The following is a 21,691-nucleotide window of genomic DNA, read 5'->3' as shown; positions in this document are numbered from 1 at the left end:
TTTAAGCCGAGATCAACTTTTGGGGTCAAAATTGTGGCTTTTTGTATGACTTGTGGATAAGTCGAGGGTCAGACTTAAGGAGGCAGCCCAGCTAGGGAGAGGCTCCAGGCGATCGATCCCCCTTCCCAGCATCCCTTCAGCTGGGCTCTCCCTTGCAGAGGCAGCCCAGTTGGGGAGAAGCTTGGGACAAAGTACTGTATTGACTGGTTTATAAGTCGACCCAGTTTTTTGGGGTCAGTTTTTTTATCTAAATTCCTCAACATATACATGAGTATATATGGTACATGAACTGAGTTTCCAGCTTAGGACACACTTCAGAAGCCTCTCTGATATACAGGGTTCTAGGCTATAGAGACAGATGTTTGTTGCTAGACAGGTTTACATGAAAAGGGTAGACCACTGTCTAAGAACACTTTTGAAATGTTAATGTTGGTTGTTCAGGAATGACTGTGATAACTAATTAAGCTATTTGTGTTTGTAGTTGCACAGAAACTCTGCCACCTGTTGGGAATGAATGTAATGGAATTTACTCGAGCAATACTTACTCCACGTATTAAAGTTGGCAGGGACTATGTCCAGAAAGCACAAACCAAAGAACAGGTAAGCTCTGATATGGAGAATGATGCAAACTTTTCCACTGATTCCTTTTGTCCTGGGAGATGGTGTGGCACCTTCTGTGTAATTATTAATGTATGTATAAAGTCTCAGATCTAGAGCCTTTACAAGCTGCTGTGAGGTTAGTTTGTTGTTCCAGCAGTGATTGCATCATGGGTTCTGGTCAGTACCTCCCCATTGGTTATTAGCCTTAGAGTGGTTGTTGAGAAGCCCAACTTCCAGACTAAGGAGAACAGACTAGGTGGTAGTTCTAAGCATGAGACAAGTTTAATATATATTTGTAACTATTGTAGGTGTACACTCAAGACAGGGTCTTGTTCAGATCTAGCTTCATAAAGAAGATAAATTCAGTTCAGATTGCCTTTGAGTGGGATGAGACTTTGGAAGGTCTGAAGCTTTTTATCCTCTCCATTATCTGCTTTGAGGTAATGAGCAAGTAGCTACAGTCAGCCCACCCCAACTGTGGGCTTGCCATCTCCTGAGTGGAGCATCTGTGGAGAACCCTGCCCTATTCTTCCCAATGTTGACACATGAACATGGCCATGATCTGCCATTAAAAACACTGAGACCTGAGGTTCCATGGTTTTTAATACTGACAGCGGTTTCCAGATCATAATCCTTGCAGATACGAAGGGCCGCATATACGAATCCCCACAGAAAAAATGAATTTGCTAAATTTGATAAAATTTGCAATTTTAGTAAATCCGAAGCCTGCCAAATTTCAAAGAGATAAATGCCGAAGCTATCAAGTTGGTATCTTCTACTTTTTAATTTTTTTAAATAACAAATATTCAGTTCCTATTTATATTTGTAGTTATGGATTAAATTTGTAGGTGTATTTGCTCACTTCTAATAAAATGAAGCCTGCAAAATATAAAAAGGATAAATAGAAGCAGTTTTGTGCAAAGAAAATCTTTAAAGTTTGGGGAGCAGGAAACAGAATTATCTCTCTGTGATTTCAGGAAGAGACTTGCTTTTGAAACTGGCATGTATTACAGACACAACCTTAGTATACTCTCATCATTCAAAAATGATAGATGCAGGTATTGTTAGAGATTCAATGGGTGAAAAATCATTTTTAAGGAATTTGTTTACCATTCAGTTCACGTAGACTCATGGAGTCTGGCTTACAGAGTAGATGAATGGGTTGCACTTCTGAGAAAACATACGAGTGTTCACTATACAGTGCATGAGAAAAGCATTTAAAGTTTGAGAGGTTTTTTTTAAAATTGACATGCCTTCCTTTTTATGGAATAGTTGCTGTACTTCTTATGCATGCTATACAACCATGGATAAGAAGACACTCGTTTTGATTCTCATTAAGACATCAAGTGATCTAATTTGTATTTCTTGAACTAACAGAGTCAGCCCTCCATATCTACAGATTCTATATCCACAGTTTCAACTGTATTCTTGTATTTTAATTTTAATTAAAACTATTCTTTAAAAATTTCCAAAGCAAATCTTGATTTTACCAAAGTTTTTAACTCTGAACAAAATGTATATATAGTGAAAAATTGCACATAAAATTCATACTTTGTGCTAAGTAGTTTGTTAAACTGAGTGCACTAGGGAAAGTTTTATTAAAAATTCTCATGAATATTTATATGCTAGTCTACTGCAATGGTTCGTAATGTTTTCTTTACCAAAGACACCCTTTAAATATTTTTATTGCCACACACCCTCAAGATTTAAGATTTAAATATCTAAAGAGCATCAAATATTTGTTTCAGTGCTATTATAATATTTTATTGGAATGATTTCATACAAATTTAACAACAACAACAACAAAAGAAAACCAACCAGAACAAGAAGTATAGCATCTGAACATTCTCTGACTATGTCAGCATATGTGATTGATAATTTCTTAGTTTGTGTAATTATTTTTTATTATGTAATACATATTTAAAAAGACCCAAATATACAAACTGTCATACATACAAATAAAAGATAACACGAACAACAACATTTTAGCAAGCATCAACAACATAAAACAACATAAAAACATTTCAAAAAACTTATTCGTAATCTTCTTTTATGAATCTTCCTAACTCACTTAAGATCACCTTAACATTATCTAGCTTCTAAATCTCTTTTTAATTTCATTTACCCCAAGATCTTGTATCTTTCAGTTCTTTATATTTCGATTATTTCCAATGCTATTCCAAAACTAAATCCCAAAATACAGATAGAAAAAATAAGGTATTTTCCTAATCAAAATTCCAACCATTTTTCTCATATATTTTTAGAGAGTTCCAAATCTCTTCCATTGATTTTTGTGACATATCATTCAAAATAGATATTAAGATATCTAAATCCATTGCCTCTCTCAATTTAGTAAACCACCCTTCTGAGGAAGTCTGTTCTTTTTTCCAATATTAGTATCCTCGCAGATGGTGATCACATACAATGCAACTTGTAAAGTCTTTTTATCTAATTTTAATTTGCTGTTCATATTTAGTAAAAAATACTTGATGTTCTAATGGTATTTTAATCTGAAGTATCTCCTCCATTAATTCCTGTATTTTCCTCCAGTATTTTTCTGCTATTGGACTTTCCACCATTGGTGAAAAATGTTCCTTCTGGTTTCTGGCATTTCCAGCATTTTATATTCCCAGTTTTGTAAATTCAATTCAATTTAAAAGGAGACATATACATCATTTTAAAAAAAACAACTTTGTAATCTTGGCACAAAGTTTCTTCCCATGTTTCCAATTGAATGGGTTCACCAATATCATGTGCCCATTTTACCATTACGTGTTTTACAGCTTCATTCTCTAGGTTCCTTGTCTTTAGAATTTTATAGTATTTCGATATGTTTCTTCCTTTATCCATAATTATCTTATCTATCTCATTTTCCTCTCTTTAGTTTCTATAATTATGCCAAGCCATGATCAGTGCAGTAAGACCAGTTACATTCCACTCCTCTAGGTCCTCCTCTGTCTGTGTGTGTGTGTGTGTGTGTGTGAGAGAGAGAGAGAGAGAGAGAGATTTAGATACATGTATTCATGTGACAGAGAAATCCTTGTTTCCATGTAAATTTTGTAACATTTCCTGCTTCTCCCTCCAGAACTATGAAAGGGCAGCTCCCATGCCCCCCAATAAAGGTGAAACATTTCCTACCTGTCTAGGAGGCTGAGCTCTGTTCTTTTAACTCTTAGCAGACGGAGAGGTAGAAATTTGTATCCCTCCCTATCCCATGCATAGCAAACTTTGCATTTGCCTGGCTTTCCCCTTAAAGAAGCAGAGGACTGGTTGACTTTGCTTCATATTCAACCTGAGGAAGAACACTGTGAGTCTTCCAGGCTTGCTCCCTTCTTTGCCCCATGTTCCTTTTTACCAACTGGGAGACGAGGCCAGTCCTGGCTGCACAACCCTTGCACTGGAAATGCACATATGTTATCACGCATGGACATTTCCTTTTTTTTTTTTTTTTTTAAGTTTATGGACTTTAGGGAGGTGATGACCAGTCTGGCAAAAAGGTGCAGAGTTTTGGCCTAAGGCTGCTGGGCATTGTTCCAGCTAGCCACGCCCTCTCCCCTCTCCTCCCTTGAAAACCCTTCCACATGTGGGACTTCTCCCTTGCTACGGAGACCAGGGATACAGCCTAGTGGGAAAGATGTGCTGTATTTGGGAGGTTGTGGGGCTGCAGGAGGAGAAAGAGAGATTCTGTTCCCCACTTTGAAACCTCAAACTCCTCAGGGACAGCCAAGGGGTAATGCCATGATGTCATGGAGAGCCCAAGGCGATGCCATTTCCCTCCCTGCCATTGATTGGATGCTATCCACAAGAGTGAAGATAGTTGTGAGGTCATTGAGAGGTGGGATCTCAGCATCTTCATCAGTTGGTTTGCTTCCCAAGAAAAAGGACCACTGACATCACACAGCAGAGCCAAGAGAGTGCTCAGGCACTTGCTGTCTGTCCATTACACAATCCTCAACAGTCTAGGGGCTCTTTTCATAGAATCATAGAGTTGGAAGAGACCACAAGTCCAACACCCAGTCATGGCCAATCAAACAGATGGCCATCCAGCCTCTATTTAAAAACTTACAAAGAAGGAGACTTCACTTTCCTCCAGGGAAGTATGTCCCACTATTGAACAGCTCTTACTGTCAGGAAATTTCTGCTGATGTTAAGGTGGAATCTCTTTTACTTTCTTTTCTTCACTTACTATGTTCTAAAGGAAAATATTTAAATGATGTATCAGTGGCACCTATCTCCAGTGAAATTGACCAAAATATATAAAAGAACTAATAACAAATGCTGGGAATGCAATAAAGAAGAAGTCTCATTTTTCTATTTATGGTGGAAGTGTAAGAAAGAAAAACAAATTGGATCAATATAAAATTACAAATGCAGAAAATACTGAAGTTAAAATCAGAGAATCCAAAACTTTTTTTAAATTATGGATGAAAACTCAATGGGGGGGGGAGATGGAAAAACTGTTTGTGATATGTAGGCCCTTGATAGCTGCTGTGATTTGGATCCAGGACTCTCCGTGAATACCACAATCTGAATGCTCAAGTCCCATTATAGAGTCATAGAATCATAGAGTTGAAAGAGACTTCAAGGGCCATCAAGCCCCCCCCCCCCCCTTTTTTTTTTTAACCTTTGGTTACAAATGGAATACAGAGTCTGTAAAGGACCTCTTTTGTTTTCATAGTTTATTAAGAATAAGCATAAACCAATAAAAAATAGGAGATACCATCAATATTAATAAAAAATAAATTATGTTGCCTTTACTACTTCTCTATACTTAGAAAACATAAATCACCCTTTTCCCTTAAAAGAACTGAGAAAAGGAGCCAAAACCTGGCATAGCAATGATCAGATAGTCTTAAATAAAAAGCATCCTGTTAACATATTTTTAAGAAATAATTTTGGGAAGTAGATACGTGAACATCTTGTCATAAACATTTTATTGATACTGTAATTAAAAAAATATTCCATAATCCATTTCCTTCATTTTTCTCCAATTTTCAATTTTTTCAATTTTCCTGAGAAAAAAATAGATAAATTTGGCATTTTCTCCAAATCTTGCCTTTCCTCATGTCCAGGCCTTTGACTCTCTAATCTAAACTGATGACAACTCGCAGTCTTCCTGACAATAGGCAATGCTGAGTGAGACTGATGGAAGTTAAATCCAGAATATTTAGAGAGCATCTGGCTGAAGAAGACTGCCTTAATATGTTGCTTAATTTTCAGGCAGACTTTGCTGTGGAGGCATTGGCAAAAGCCACATATGAACGCCTTTTCCGTTGGCTTGTTCATCGTATTAACAAAGCTCTGGATAGAACGAAGCGACAGGGAGCTTCCTTCATTGGCATCCTGGATATTGCTGGATTTGAAATCTTTGAGGTATTAAAACAAATTCCAGTATTTAACCTACTTATGTTTTATGTTTAACCACCAGTAGTGTCACTTGTGTAGATGTTGCAAGTCTCTACCCACAGTTTCACTTGTTGTATATACTGCAAGTTTTTTGTTAAGAAAACATTACATTGAAACATCTGGGAATTCGAAATTGCACCTCGGGAAAATGTATTGCTACAAGCTCTGTATCATGGGTGGGAAACTGTTACAGTTTAGGGGCCACATTGGCACCTTATGGCCTGTTCAACGTTGCTGCCCCCAGTGCCTGATTTTTTAAAAATTCAACAAAAAGGCTCCAACGTTATGTGTGGTCACATGCTTCAGTGGCTGGTCTTACTGTTTCTAAGCATCTATGAGATGCATTTTCTGTTTTGTAACTTGCCTGTTTTAAAATATGTGTAGGTTTCTGCATATCAACCAAATACCTAGTAGTTGATTTGCCCTGGAAAAGATACCCGTATTTTCCGGCATATAAGACGACTAGGCATATAAGACGACCCCCAACTTTTCCAGTTAAAATATAGAGTTTGGGATGTACTCACTGTATAAGACTACCCCTCTTCCAACGAACACCAAATAAAAAATAAAAAAACATCAGGTTTGATTTCAATATGGTAATTTTAATTCAAATGCTTCTGACATGCAGGTACTTAGCAGGAAACCTTGTTGTATACAAAGCCTGCTTGGATTAGTCATCTCTACCTGCTGCCCAGTGCTCCCTGTCTCCAAGACTATCAGAGCAGTAGCTGCTTTCATACGATGACCGCATACGGTGGGGATGCAGCCGCTGCCGTTTTTTAGCTCCCCCCACCATATGTGGCGACCGCAGATTCTCCAGTCCAGCTCAGAAGTTTCAGCACCTGCCCTATAATATGACACCCGGCGTATAAGACGACCCCCAACTTTTGAAAAGATTTTCCTGGGTTAAAAAGTAGTCTTATACGCCAGAAAATACAGTACTTGTAGTGTATCCAATGTGAAAGCTATAAACCTGTAGTCTTAATTTTTTTATGCTTTCCCCAGTTAAACTCCTTTGAACAGCTTTGTATCAACTACACCAATGAAAAGCTGCAGCAGTTATTCAACCACACCATGTTTATTTTGGAACAAGAAGAGTATCAAAGAGAGGGCATAGAGTGGAACTTCATTGATTTTGGACTGGATCTGCAGCCCTGTATTGATTTAATTGAAAGACCTGTAAGTTCTTATTCACAATATCTTAAGTGCCTACAATATTTTCATTCAAGATGTTTTCTGTATAAGAGAAAGTTTACTGATTTCCATAAACCTTACTCATCAGTCCTTGATGTGCTAAACCAAAGAGTATATATTTTGGCTATCTATTTTGGCTATTTTGTTAACAAATATAGCAGCCCTCCCCATTTGACTTATGATTTTTATTTCTTCTTTGTGGTCTCAGTGAATCACACAAATGGGTTGTTCTGCACCTGCACAGGAATGCTTGGAAACTTCTAGAATCTCTGGGCAAAAGTTAGTTTGCAACCTTCTGCAACTTTTTGGTGGTAGATTCGGCCACCCCATATATAGCCCCTAATGGACCCGCTCTTCTCCAGTTCCTTCATTCCGCTGCACTTAGCAGCTCGAGGAACTTTGCTAGTTTGGTTTACCTTGCTATCGGCCTTTCTTGTTGAAATCTCTGGACTTCTGACCAACAGGATTGTTCTTGACCACTCTCACAGACTATCCTATGGACTTTATTACCAATCTATGGCTTGACTACGGTATTCTTGACTATCTTTTTTGACCATGGCCTCTTTTAAAAGATGTGCCAAGTGCGGAGTTAAGATCCCAGCTTTGGGTGGACATGACAAATGCGTCCTTTGCTTGGGGGAGACCCATATTCCCCGGGATTGCCCCAACTGTAAGGCCATGACTACTCAGGCTTTGAAAAATCGAAATCAAAAGCTGAAGGCTTCCCTTTATGAAAAGGTTCTCCAACCTTCTCCAACCTCTACTTCGGCTCTGCACCTAGAGCCTTTCATAAGGCCGTCCACTTCAGTGGCCCCAAAGGAAAAATCCCTAAGATCAGGGAAGGCTCTGTCTGGGGATACTTCAAAGTCCTCCAAGAGGAAACATGGAGACAAACAAAAGTCCTCCAAGTCCTTTTTGACCGAGCAAGACCACCCTAGATGGGACAGATCTGCCTCCCCTGTGGCAAAAGCCCATCGTAAGAGCCCTTCCAGCACTGTCTCGACGCCCCTGCCAGACGTGGTGCCCACTGCTACTCCCACCCTGATGGCAGTTCCGGCCTCAGTTCCGACTCTTTTAAACCAAGGGTGCTTCTGTCGAGCCATCTGACTTTGACAGATGACCATCTGCAGATTGTCAACCTTGACCAGAGCTCCGAATCGGAAGGAGAGATCCCAGATCCTGATCCTCCTATCTTCACTCAGAGAGATAGGTCTCGGTCCCATTCTCCTCCACGTAGAGATTGGGCCATGCTTGGGATGGAAGCTGATGAGGCCCAGGCTCACGATCAACCAGACCGTAATCTTTTTACTCTTTACCCTGATCTTGTCTTTTTACTCTTTACCTGTTCATCAAACCAGGCAATACCTCTTGCCTGTGGATGCCACACACCTCCATCGTAATCCGCCAGCCTGACCAGAGTGATGCCCTTGTCTCAGACACAGAGGGATACTATCCCGACATGTTCTGGAGACTCTCAATGGAGACGCTTAACCCCTCCTAGAGACGTTTTGCCTGAATTGGAAGGCACTCCAGACCGATGCCGTATGAGGTCCTGTTCATGGTCCCGGTCACACTCTCATACACCTAATTTTGAAGATGACAGATCTTCATCTTCTCAGAGATTTGGTGAGCCTAATGCCCCTTCTCCCACGGATGATGTCAGATCATTCTCCGACAGAATCATCCGGATGCCATCTGCTCTAGGCCTGGAGGTCTCTCAGACTGATGAGGATGTGCTCGATCCCATAGAACAAAGAATCCATGGCTGCACTCCAGCCCCTCCATCTCTGGCTTACTTACCATCTTTGGAAAAGATTGCCAAGAGATCTTGGAGCACCCCTGCCACAATTGCATCCATGTCACGCAAGATAGAAAACGTCTATCGGGTGACACCGTCTGGACCAGCTTGGTTTTTTCAACATCCAAAGCCTAACTCAGCCATTGTGGAAGGGTCACAGATGACTTTTGCATCCCATCCATCTTCTTCCCCCGCAGACAAGGAGAGCAAGAAGATAGACAGCTTGGCCCAAAAGTTTTATGCTTCTACAGCTCTGGACATGAAAATCGCCAATTATGCTGCATGCATGGGAGCCTATATATAGCTCTTGATGGAAAAGATGGACTCGGCCATCAGCAAGCTCCCTGACAGGAAGAGACTAGTAACTGCCCTCTGTAACGAAGCTCACTTGGTTGGAGGACAGCAGATTATCTCAGCTAGGCACTCCACTGATTGTGTCTCAAGATTCTGTCGGGATCCATCGCCCTCAGACGCTATGCTTGGCTTCGCTCCTCTGACCTCACTCCACAGGCCAGATCAGCCATAGAAGACATGCCCTTCGACAACTTTAGATTGTTTAACCAAGAAACTGATGAAAAATTTAATTTCCGCTACAGGATGAAAACAGCGGCAAAGAAGCATGGTATGTCCTCCTCCTCGGCACGATCACCACATCAGAGATACAGTTCTCAACACCCTTGGTATCCTCCAAACCAAGACCGGCCATACCAACAGCAGAAGCATCAGTACCAAGCTCAGGTCAGATCTTCCCAACATCAGCCTTCCCAGTCTTCCTCTGCCTCTTCTGATCGTTGACAACCTTCTCAGCCTAGATACCAACAAGGCTATAAGAAGAAGGACACTCGAGGCAAGAAAAGATACTGAAGTGTTCCCGCGCAACCGTCACCATCTTCGGTGATAGGTTAAAGCCATACTTTAACACTTGGGCTTCTATCACCTCCGACTCCTGGGTCTTAGACATCATTCGTAGGGATTATACCCTTGAGTTCGAAGAGTTCCCACTATTCTTTCCAACATCCCCATAGACACTCTTCTCGACAAAATGCGCACACTCCTAACAAAAGGCGCCTTGTAGACCCCTCTCGGACTCAATACTGCTTTTTCTCCAAATATTTTACTTTCCTGAAAAGGGACTCCAGTATTAGACCCATTTTGGACTTGTGTCAATTAAACACCTTTATTGTTTATTGCCGTTTCAGAATGGTAACCCTTGCCTCCATTTTACCACTCTTACAGAAAGACTCCTGGTTCATGACTCTAGATTTGAAAGATGCCTACTTTCAAATTATGATTCGGGAAAACCATCGGAGGTTCCTTGCCTTCGCCATCGGTACCTAGATGTTTCAATACAGAGTTCTGCCGTTCAGCCTCTCCATGGCTCCAAGAGTGTTCATAAAATGCATGGTACCGGTAGTCTCCTACCTCCATCAACAGGGAATTCCAGTCTTTTCCTACGTGGACGATTGACTCTTCATGGCTCCATCCCGAGAGACATTGCTTCAGAACATCCACTTTGCTCTGTCCCTCTTGGACTCCCGCGGTCTCAAAATCAACTTGGACAAATCAAATCTGACCCCCTCCAAACAAGTCAGATTCATTGGGACAATTCTCGACTCTGAGACTTCCATGACATATCTGCCACAAGACAGGTTCCAGTCCCTTTGCTCAGCAGTCCAAGCATGTCTTCCACAAAGACGCATACAGGCGCATCTTATTCAGGTAGTCATGGGACATCTTCCCTCAACCACCTTTGTCACCCCTTGGGCGAGACTCCATTTGAGACAATTCCAATACTGGTTCCTTTCTGTGTTCGATCCCACCCGGGACTCTCCCTCCAAGATGCTCACCGTTCCGAGACCAGTTCAAAGATCACTATGCTGGTGGCTAAAGCCCAACAACATGTGTATCGGGATGCCCTTCCTGCCCCCGCAGCCAGACATCGCTCTCACGACAGATGCCTCTCTTCAAGGTTGGGGGCCCACACCTTGAGCTTCACCATCAAGGACAGATGGACAATGACAGAAAGCCACCTTCACATCAATACATTGGAGATGCTGGTGGTGGAGAAAGCACTCAGAGCCTTTCAATCACTCCTTTCCGACAAGGTAGTGCTCTTGCTGACGGACAACACCACCGTCATGTACTACCTCAGCAAACAAGGCAGCACGAAGTTCCAGACCCTACTGGACATCACTCTCAGAATCTGGGACTGGTGCATCAACCACAAGATTCTTCTCCACTGCATACAGCTGCCAGGAAAAGAAAACGAACTAGCAGACCAGATCAGCAGGTCTTCCAATACGTGCCACGAATGATGTCTCCATCTGGACGTGGTCGCCCTTCTTTTTTAACTATGGGGGCAGCCAACGATCGACCTTTTTGCCTCACCTCTCAATACATACTGGCTAACATTTCGCTCTCGGATCCGTGCTACGGGTTTGTTGGGAGATGATTTCCAGCTCAAGTGGACAGAGGGACTGCTGTATGCATTCCCTCCCTTTCCTCTCATCATGAAAGTATGGCAAAGATCACATCAGACCACTCCAATGCGATTCTGATCACCCTGTAGTGGCCGAGGCAGTCTTGGTTCGCTCCTCTACTGCATCTCTCCCAGGGGACTTAACTCCGGCTGGAGTTCCATCCTGACCTTCTGTCCCTACATGACAGTCCTGTTCTCCATCCCAACATGGAGACTCTCCCATTGGTGGCATGGAAGATCTCGCCTTGATATCTTTATCAAGCAACATTAGAGATGTTCTTTTGGCGTCCCAGAAGCCTTCAACACAGAAGTCTTACCAGTACAAATGGGACAGGTTTCTTGCCTTTCAGGACAGAGACATCCTTCCATCCCGGATGTCCATCCCGACGATCTTGGAATTTCTGATGTCCCTAGCAGATGCGGGACTCTGCTTAACTTCTATCAAATGCTACTTCTCGGCCATCTGCTCCCACTACCATTTTGAAGGCAGTCCTTCTCTTTTCAGAGACCCCTTGGTAAAGAGGTTTCTCAGAGGATTCAACATCCTTCATCCTCAGTACCGACACCAGCATGAAGTTTGGACTTTGTGCTTTCCTGCTTGGCATCCAAGCCCTTTGAACCCATGGCCGCCATAGACTTGAGATTGCTGACCTGGAAAACAGCTTTCCTTGTGGCCATTACTTCTGTTCACCTGGCAAGTGAACTGTGTGCCTTATGGGTGGACTAGCCTTATCTTCATTTTCACAGAGACAAAGTGGTCCTCCGTACCGATATCACCTTCCTGCCCAAGGTGGTGTTGGCCTTCCACTTGAACCAGGACATTGTGTTGCTGACCCTGGCCCCGAACCCAACTACCGACATTGAGTGCCAGATCCATGCCTTGGATGTTCAGAGGGCATTGGCCTTCTACCTGGACAGAACTTCGGGTTCGAGGCACTCCGAGTGGCTGTTTGTGTGCTACACGGAGGCCAAGAAGGGACTACCTGTGCCTGCACAGAGGTTCTCAAAATGGGTGGCCAACACCATCCACCTCTGCTATGAACTGTCAGGTAGACCTCTTCCAGTTTGGGTTTGGGCCCATGCAACGCGGGTGGTAGCTGCAACCTCTACCTTTTTGACTGGGATCTCTTTGGAGGATGTTTGCAGAGCTGCTGTCTGGTCCCAGTCACTAACTTTCATCAAACATTACAGGCTGGACATCAGAGCCAGACAAGATGCAGCCTTTGGGAGAGCAATGTTGCTTTCTGGATTACATTGACTGAATGTTGTTTCTTGCTTTCACTTTCAGGTGGAAGTGACAGTTTACTTAAAACAGTTTGGTGATTGACCTATGCACTGCATATGGTTGACCTACATGTTTGACAAATGAGAACAACAAGTTTACTTTGATATGCATATCTTTATTGTGGTTAATAAATTCAGTTGTTGAACTTGACAACCTGTGTCATGACACTCCCTCCTCCACTGACCTAAACTTGTTAGTCTGAACCCATTTGTGTGATTCGCAGAGACCTCGAAGGAGGACAGGTTGCTCACCTGTAATGGTATTTCTTTGAGTGGTCATCTGTGAATTCACACAAACCCGCCCATCCTTCCCTCAGTGTCCTGCTCACTTTGCTAGCTTATTTGGAACTGGAGAAGAGCGGGACCATTAGGGGCTATATATGGGGTGAGCGGAGCTACCGCCAAAAAGTTGAAAAAGGTTGCAAACTAACTTTTGCCCAGAGATTCTAGATGTTTCTGAGCATTCCTGCACAGGTGCAGAATAACCCATTTGTGTGAATTCGCAGATGACCACTTGAAGAAGTACCATTACAGATGAGCAACCTGTTCTTATTATCACACTTTTGTAGTTCAAAATGGAACTGCTGAATGTGGCTTACAAAGCAAATTTTAAAAAAACCAAAAGTGAATTTTAAAAGCACATTAAAACTATGCACTTAAGTTTGGATATTCTAACATGCAGTATTTGTTTCACTTGACCTTATTTTAAACATCACATTGGTACCTTGAAATATTCCCAAGGTGAGCTTAATTATTACAAAACTTAAATTGCAGGAGCCATTAATATTTTTTGAATATTTTTTTCACTGAGTTTTATTTATTTATTTATTTATTTATTTTCTTGTCCTGTATCTTACATGGGGGAGCCAGTATTATGTAGCAGTTTGAGTGCTGAGCTGGGACTCTGGGACACCTAGGTAGCTATCCCCATTCAGCCATGAGAATACATATTCTCTCATCCTCAGGGAAACTCAGTGGCAAACCTCTGACTTACCACATCTTGTCAAGAAAACCCAAAGGTAGAATTGACATAATTTGAAGTTGACTTGAAGGTACATAAAAAAATATTTATATAATACTTATTAAACCAGATTTATCTCGATGGCTTTGATTATATCTCAAATTATTTTTAGCTATAGCAAGATACTGTATATCTTGGAAAGCAGAATATCACATTGGCTGGATTGGCTCACATTAACATTTTTTTGCTTTATAATGGCATCCCCCTGCATTTTTGTCAAAACATAAAATCTTCTCTCACGCTTACATGTATTTATACATACCCATGCCTTGCTTTATTAGTTTTTATCAGATAAATTAAGTGACTATGGGGACAGTACATATAAGAACAAATTGAAACTAGTAACAGTTTTCAAAAAAAATCATTTTCAGGCTAACCCCCCTGGTGTACTAGCTTTGCTTGATGAAGAATGTTGGTTTCCTAAAGCAACTGACAAGACTTTTGTGGATAAACTGGTCCAAGAGCAAGGAACCCATTCCAAATTCCAAAAGCCACGGCAGCTGAAGGACAAGGCAGATTTTTGCATCATTCATTATGCAGGAAGGGTAAGAATTGCATGCTATTCAGTTGCTTGAATTTTTTAGCATATCCCACTGGAGAAAATGTAAGAGGATTCATGGTAACTTGTCTCCTGAAGGAGTGTGGTGCTTAGTTAGGACTGGAAAGTCTATTCTGTGCCATGCAAAAACTGAATGCTGATGTCTTTTAAAACAGACTTTTCACCTATTAAGTATCTGTCAGCTCACTATTTAATATTGCTCCCAGGGATATCTAGATATGTTCAAAATGTTTGTCACTACTTTATAGTCCTTGCAAAATAAATCTTGTACATTTTAATTTACTAGAGATTAAATATGCATGTAACAAATTGGGAGCAAGAGGAACCATGCTTGTCTTCATCTCTGTCCTTTGATTAATGTTCTAAATTGATAATGTTCTAAAACGGCGGTTCTCAACCATTGATCCTTTGGTTGTTTTGTACTTCAGCCCCCAGAAGCCTCCATGAAAATGATCAGTGATGATGGATTCTGGGAACTGAAGTTCAAAACATCTGGAGAACCAAAGGTTGAGAGCTACCATTCTAGACAGAGTGATGGAGGGAAGGGAACTGATGTCTGTGAAGAAAGAACTTGAATAAATGCTAGATCTTAAAAAGTCTCAAAAGCAAGGTCAGAAGAAACTTTGTCATTTCTTCTTAAATTCCTCTACCTGTAGTTGACAAAGTCACAAAGTGGCTTTCTACATTTTGCCCGGCCCTAGTCATTTTTCACTTCTATGCTAATGTAGGCTATGCTCTGGCTTTAGAACTTTACTTGCTGAGAAGAAAAACTGACTGTCAAAGATGCACTTTCAGAAGTCTCCAAGAGATTTATTCCAGTCAGCTGCTCAAAATGTAATGAACCCATTGTATGTGAAACGGTGTTTTTGTCGACTATAACATATTGTGATCTAAGTGGTCGTAAATTGTGAGTTATGGAAAATGAAGCTTGTCTGTAGAAAGGCGTTTTGACAGCAAATGACCAACTGCTGAAGTTGTTACACTGCAGTGATTAGTCTAAAAAAAGTATAAAGCCCTGTTAAAAACACCTGCCATCAGTTAACACAGAATAAAATTCTGTGGTTGTGCCCTTCAGCTTCCTTATTTTTAGGGCCTTGGCAGCCACATATTCAGTATTAATCTAAAAAAACAGGATTCAGTGAATGTATATAGAAGGCTTCCAGAGTTGTTTTTTGGAAAAGTAGCTTAACTTTGCTAAGGACCAGTTGACATTATCCACTGTTTCCATTTATTTAATTCTAGGTGGACTACAAGGCAGACGAGTGGCTTATGAAGAATATGGACCCTCTGAATGACAACGTGGCCACTCTTCTGCATCAGTCTTCAGACAAATTTGTTGCAGAGCTCTGGAAGGATGGTAAGAATCTGCTCTGAATGATCTAAGACAAACTAATTTGTCATCTGTAAGGTCTTGGGTAAATGAGGTATACAGTGCGCCCTTACTTTACTCAAGGGATCCGTTCCAGACCTCTTCACGTAAGGCAAATAGCATGTATGCTTGAACCTCATTGAAAATAATGGGGCTCATGCATGATGTGTGGTGTGGCGTGCATGCCATGGGTGCGCACACCAATGCAACTTGGTTGCCTGGCTTTCACTATACATGAAAATGTTTTCTTTCACTTCTAATTCTCTTTCTGCCAATTATGACAAAACAATTATTATGACATTACTACATTTATCTTTTATTTTGAACACTGAACAGTATTCTAGATTAGTATCCTTTAATATTTACTTTATTACTTGGTTTTGCAGTATTAAGAACACAAGAATAGCCCTTCTGGATTAGTCCAAAGACCTATGTAGTCAAGGATCCTGTTTCCCATACAAGGGCTATTATTGTCTTCTCCTTTTTCCTCAGTATGTCATATTCAAAAGAAGGTGCATCTGACTATATATCCATTTTGATTGCCATTAATAACCATAGCCTCTGTGAACTTACCTAGTTCTTTTTTTATAGCTTATCCTAAAGGCACCAGATCCCATATGATCTTGGAAGCTAAACAGGGTCAGCCCTGATCAGTACTTGGATGGGAGGCCATCAACAAATACCAGGTGTTGTAGGCTTCAGATGAAGGAATTGGCAAAACCACCCCTTTTCTTGATTAAGTATTTCTTGATTAAGAAGACCTTATGAAGTTCATGAGATCACCATACTTTAATAGGTGACTTGAATTTACTATCACGTAATTACTGTGGTAGTAAATTCCACAGTTTGGTTGTCTATTGTGCGCTGTACTTTTGTTTTGAATATTCTTCAATCCATATTCATTAGATGATCTCAAGTTCTAGTATAATGAGAGAGAGGAACATCTCTACACTTTCTTTACATGACACATAATTTTATAAATCTATTATATCCACCCACAGCCACTTACATTGATGTGTCCCATTTTAAGTTTTCATTGTAGAACAGTTGTTCCTGTCTCCTAATAATGTGCTTTATCTCTTTCTGCACATTTTCTACCTCTACAATACCCTTTTTGAAATGCAGTATGACCAACACTGTGTATAGTGTTGCAAGCACAGCCACAATAATACTAAAACATGCTGAAAACTGACTTGATATACAGGTAGATTTATGGAACCAGATTCCAGAATATATAATGACTGTGATATGGTTTATATGACTGCTCATCTGACACTATTGTACAGGTTGAGTAACTCCTATCCAGAAATCTGAAATATTCCAAAATCTGAAACTACTACAGATTATCCACATGGGTGGCTGAGATAGTGTGACACCTTTCCTTTCTGATGATTTAGTGTACACAAATTATTAAAAATGTTGTGCATAAAATTATTTCCAGGCTATATGTATAAGGTGTATATGGAACATAAATGAATTTCATGTTTTGACTTGGGTTCCATCTCCAAGATATCTCATAATGTATATCAAACATTCCGAAATCTTCCAAAATCCAAAACATTACTGATCACAAGCATTTAAGATAAGGAATACTCAGCCTGAATGTATTACAGAACAACAAGTGCCAGCCATGAGTAGTGTCCAAATTTTAGTTACTTTTTCACCCCTCTGTGGATGCATCATGAGAACTGGGCTTATTCTTGCACACCCGTGTCATATTCCAAATGTTGTAGAAGAGGTATATGGAAGTTCTCTCTCTCAATGTGCATATAATATTTCCATACTGGAGAGACTGTAAATCAGCTCATAGTATGAATGAACAGTGCTGATGCGCTCATGTTAATGCATTTTTAAGTAATACTCAATATATAATGTGGAATTGTGATTTTATGTGTTTACTTATAGCAGCTTCAACAGTCAGCAGTCAACTTAAGGTTCCAAGTCTAGGTCCTGAATTGAGTACTCTGTGTCTAAGACCAAGTGGCCAATGTACTTGGTTAAAGCTTGCTTGCAGTTCTAAATGGTGTTCTCTTTACTAACTGGAATGTCTTGTGTATCTGCTCTTTATTCTTGCTGTACCGTAGAGATTCACAATTTTCAGAGAGCCTCTTTCTATGACAATGTTACTGGTCTTCCTGATACACCAGGTGAATGAATTTTTAAAAAATGAATAGGGCTCCTAAAAGCAGGGCTTGAATCTACAGGAAAGTCATCTTTTGCTTGTAGGCTAGCATGGACCTTTCATTTCATCCTAACTTTATCTTTGCCTCCGCAAGGCAAGTGTTCTTGTGTGCATACTCTTCAGTTGCTATTGCATATATAAGAGTGTCTTGTTTTATGTATTGCACTTTTAAGGAGCTTTGCAAGTAAGTAGCTGCATTTTGAAATTCAGGCTTGCTTTTCCAGCATAATATGACTTTGGGTATTTGAACCAAGGAGTGTCCTTGATCAGGTATGTAGGTTATCTGCAATAAAGTAATTATACAGATATATATCACACACATGCTCACACATGCAGGAAGGTTAGTGGTATTTCATAGTATATGTTGCATATTTTGGATTTGGTGTTAAATACTATGTTGAACTTTTTTTTATTTGTTTCACAAGCTGCTCAGTAGTGTTACTATTAGATGCCAGCATGGTCTAGTGGTTTGAACATTGGACTACAACTCTGGAGACCACGGATTGAATCCCTGCTCAGCCATGGGAACTCACTATGGGATGGTTTCCATGGATTGTATGCATCCTTCAGGTCCCAACCAACTGACCTTAGGCAAGTCACACACTCTCAGCTTTAGAGGGAGGCAAAAGCAAACCTTGCTCTGAACAAATCTTGCCAAGAAAACCCATTGATAGGGTTGCCTTAGCGTCACTATAAGTCAAAAGCAACTTGAAGACACAAAACAGCTGCCTTGTGGAAGAGAGTCCTTCCTTACTTGAGCCATTAAGTTCAACTATATTGCTCATTCTTAGAGCAGTTCTAAACTTACACTAAACCTTATTTGACCAGTTCCTTTACTAGGAAGTAATCTCAATTGAACACAGCATGCGCTAATCTGGGTGAAAAAATATAAGATCTCACTGGCACAAAGTGGATAGAAAAGAAAGGCTAGCAAGCACCCCCTGTTGCCTGCCTTGGACCCCATTTTTTTTCTTCAGGTCCAGTATCCTTAAACAATGCTGGCTATGGGGCCTAGGACAGTTCATTACAGATGGTTCACTGTGGCTGCTTTGGTGCTGCCAAATTAGCATGGCTTGTTGATCACTGTCATTTTAGTATGGCCAATTGAGTGAAGCTGTTTCAGTGTTGATCAGAGCAAAGAACTTACACTAGGGAGTGCTTAAATGCACTGATGATAAGTGGTATAAAAATGTATTTGCTATTGCTAAACACTGCTTTTTCAGCATGGCAATTTAAACAAGCAGCCGTTTCAGTGCTTCTCTCTCACCAAGCTCATTTCAACACAAGCAATGGAGTTGCCAAATGGGGAAGGTGATCAGAAGATGGATGTGTGTGAGGAAAACAGACAGATGATGGGGTTTGGGGAAAGTGATTAGATTATAGGGTGAGTGAGGAAGGCGATTAGATGAAATGGGGCGAATGGGGAAGATAATCAGGGGATGGGGTGAGTGAGAAAAACTGATAGGAACTACAGTAATTGACTTCTCCAATGCCTTTATTTAAATGGGCTTTCTGATACAGCACCCCTGAAACAGCTATGCTGTGCTTGATGACCATGCTTTATAGTATCTTTTTCTGCCCTTTATAGTCTGTTGGGCTCATAAACCAAAAGTCACAGGGAAAGGATTCTGCCTCTTCCTTGGGAAGGAGAGAAGGGAATGTGGAATTTGATGTTGAAAAATATGAAGATTTTTTAGTCATCTCAGCTCCTATTCAGCTGCTAATCAGCCACTCAGATTCCTGTGTTCAAATGCATTTGATGATAGCCCTTTCCAATTGTGGGCTTGGTTACAGTTTAAATTGCTGTAGGAGTGTTGAATTGTCCACTCTGATTGGCTCTGAAAAAGCTGAAAGAACAGTTTTGAGTCGTCCATTGTGCTCCATCAGCCACACTGATCAACTGACCATGCTAAACCAGCTGTGCTGAAGTGGCCACAATGCATCATCCCATTGCAGCTGGATAGCTAGTTCTAGCGACTATGTGACTGTCTTACTATATCCTCACACAATATCATACTTGCAATATTATGGGAAATTAAAGTAGCCATCTCCTAATTCTATGATTGCTTGCCACTTCTGCTCCAATAAGAGCATCCATTTCTACTGTGGGTGAAGGGCCCAGTCACAGAGCACCCCAGAAAAGAAATTGGATTTGTGGAGAGCTCTGCTATATTTACCTGTTGGGAATAAGAAAATTTGGTCTCTCAGTAAGAGACAGAGAAGGATGAGAGATCTCCCTCCCTCTTCTGCTTGGACTTATTTATTTGGCCGGACAAAATTTCTAGGTAAATATGGCTACTAAGCTAGTGCTTAAATATAAGGCTAGCTTAAGGAATCCGCTTTAGTTCATAGTAGCTTTTTAAGGTCCCATCATAGTATGCTACACATTTTGTAAGACTGCTCTTATAAATTAATATTATATAAACCTCAGATGCTTTAAAGTTAAATATGTTTATATGGTTGCAGAATTAAGCATGGCAGTGTGCTTGTTGTTGCTAATTAAATCTGTTTATGTGCTATGCTTCCTTGCAACTGCTAGAGGCTTTTGAAATCTACTCGCAATAGAAACTGTATTTTCTGAAATCAGGCGTGATTGTGCCCTTTTCTAAATGTGGCCCATTATAGTATCAGATCTTTGTTTAAATTTGGGTTAGGATTTGATTCATTTTTCACTTAAGGATAACATTGTTAGGCTTTCTGATAGATTGAATTCATTTAATACAGTTTTTAGCGTCCACATACATTTTTGGAGGGTGAAAGTTAAGAGAGGTGACTTGTTTAAATATTTGAAAGGCTAGCATACTGAGGATGGAGCAAGCTTGTTTTTTGATGCTCCAAAGAATAGGACACAGAATAATGAATGCATGCTAGAGGGAAAAGAGATTGGAATACGCTGTTGTATGGTAGAGTCTTTTTCTTTGCATAAACAGAGGTTGGAGGGCCATCTGTTGAGTGGGTATTTTTTTCTTGGCAGGAGGTTGGACTAGATAATCCTTGAGGTCTCTTCCTGATTTATGATTCTATGAAGTACTTCTGTGGGCAGTGTCCATGTTGTAAAGATTTTCAATTATCTGAGATTGTGAACAAAAGGATTGTGGACAAAAAAGATTTATTCTACCTTTTTTCCCATGTAGCATAATTGCGTTCCTATTTATAATCTTCAGTGATTATTCAAAACAGCTTCATTTATATATCTCTTCACACTGAACTGACAGTGCCTAAGTGATTTACAACTGTAAGCTAATTGTCCCCAACAATTTGGGTACTCACTTTAGCGACCATGGAAGGATGCAAGCCTGAGTCAAGCTTGAACCTTTTTGCTGCTATTGAACTGGTTTTGAGTGAGCGGCTGCAGCAGTACATGCATTTTAACCACTGCGCCACCAGGGCTCCCTCCAGAGTTAGGTATATATGAAATGCATTTCAGTTTAAGAATCTGAAAGCCTGGCACAAATCCATTTGTCTGGGAAAGTATATTAAATATATTGCAATGCTGAGTAGATTGCCAAGAAGCTAAGTTTGCCATGTTTTCTTAGAATATCCAGCATAGTAGCTGTCCTATTTACAGTACTAAGTTGTATGTCTTGCCCATTTTCTGGTCAAAACATGACCTCCCAAAAGTGTGTGATATCTTTTTCCATGGTTTGAGATGTCTTTGTAATTTGATTTATATAATCCATGGAAAGAAAGCAGTATACTAAAATCAGTATACTAAAATTTCTCTCTATTTGGTTCCTAAAAAAAAATGTAAAGAGGTCCATGGGTGTCTTATCAATAAGTGTCAGGCATATAGCGAACA

At 40.5% G+C, this 21,691-nt stretch overlaps 1 protein-coding gene across 5 annotated transcripts in view; it reads left to right on the top strand.

Moving 5' to 3' along the window:
- The window catches only part of MYH10 (myosin heavy chain 10), a 126,733-nt gene that overhangs the window by 59,048 nt on the left and 45,994 nt on the right, over nucleotides 1-21,691 (top strand). For all 5 annotated transcript variants that reach the window (XR_006101889.1, XM_042449135.1, XM_042449137.1 and 2 more), the window contains 5 exons: nucleotides 482-600; nucleotides 5,821-5,973; nucleotides 7,012-7,185; nucleotides 14,154-14,327; nucleotides 15,584-15,698. Coding sequence is in view for 4 of the 5 variants with exons in the window: in XM_042449135.1 (XP_042305069.1) it covers nucleotides 482-600; nucleotides 5,821-5,973; nucleotides 7,012-7,185; nucleotides 14,154-14,327; nucleotides 15,584-15,698 (735 nt within the window). In the remaining variant the exon portion in view is untranslated. The remainder of the gene's footprint in view (nucleotides 1-481; nucleotides 601-5,820; nucleotides 5,974-7,011; nucleotides 7,186-14,153; nucleotides 14,328-15,583; nucleotides 15,699-21,691) is intronic.

The sequence above is a fragment of the Sceloporus undulatus genome, chromosome 2 (genome assembly GCF_019175285.1).
Source record: "Sceloporus undulatus isolate JIND9_A2432 ecotype Alabama chromosome 2, SceUnd_v1.1, whole genome shotgun sequence".
NCBI classification, from domain to species: Eukaryota; Metazoa; Chordata; class Lepidosauria; order Squamata; family Phrynosomatidae; genus Sceloporus; species Sceloporus undulatus.
Note: the sequence above shows the minus strand (reverse complement) of the source record. Positions and strands in the feature narration are given on the sequence as shown.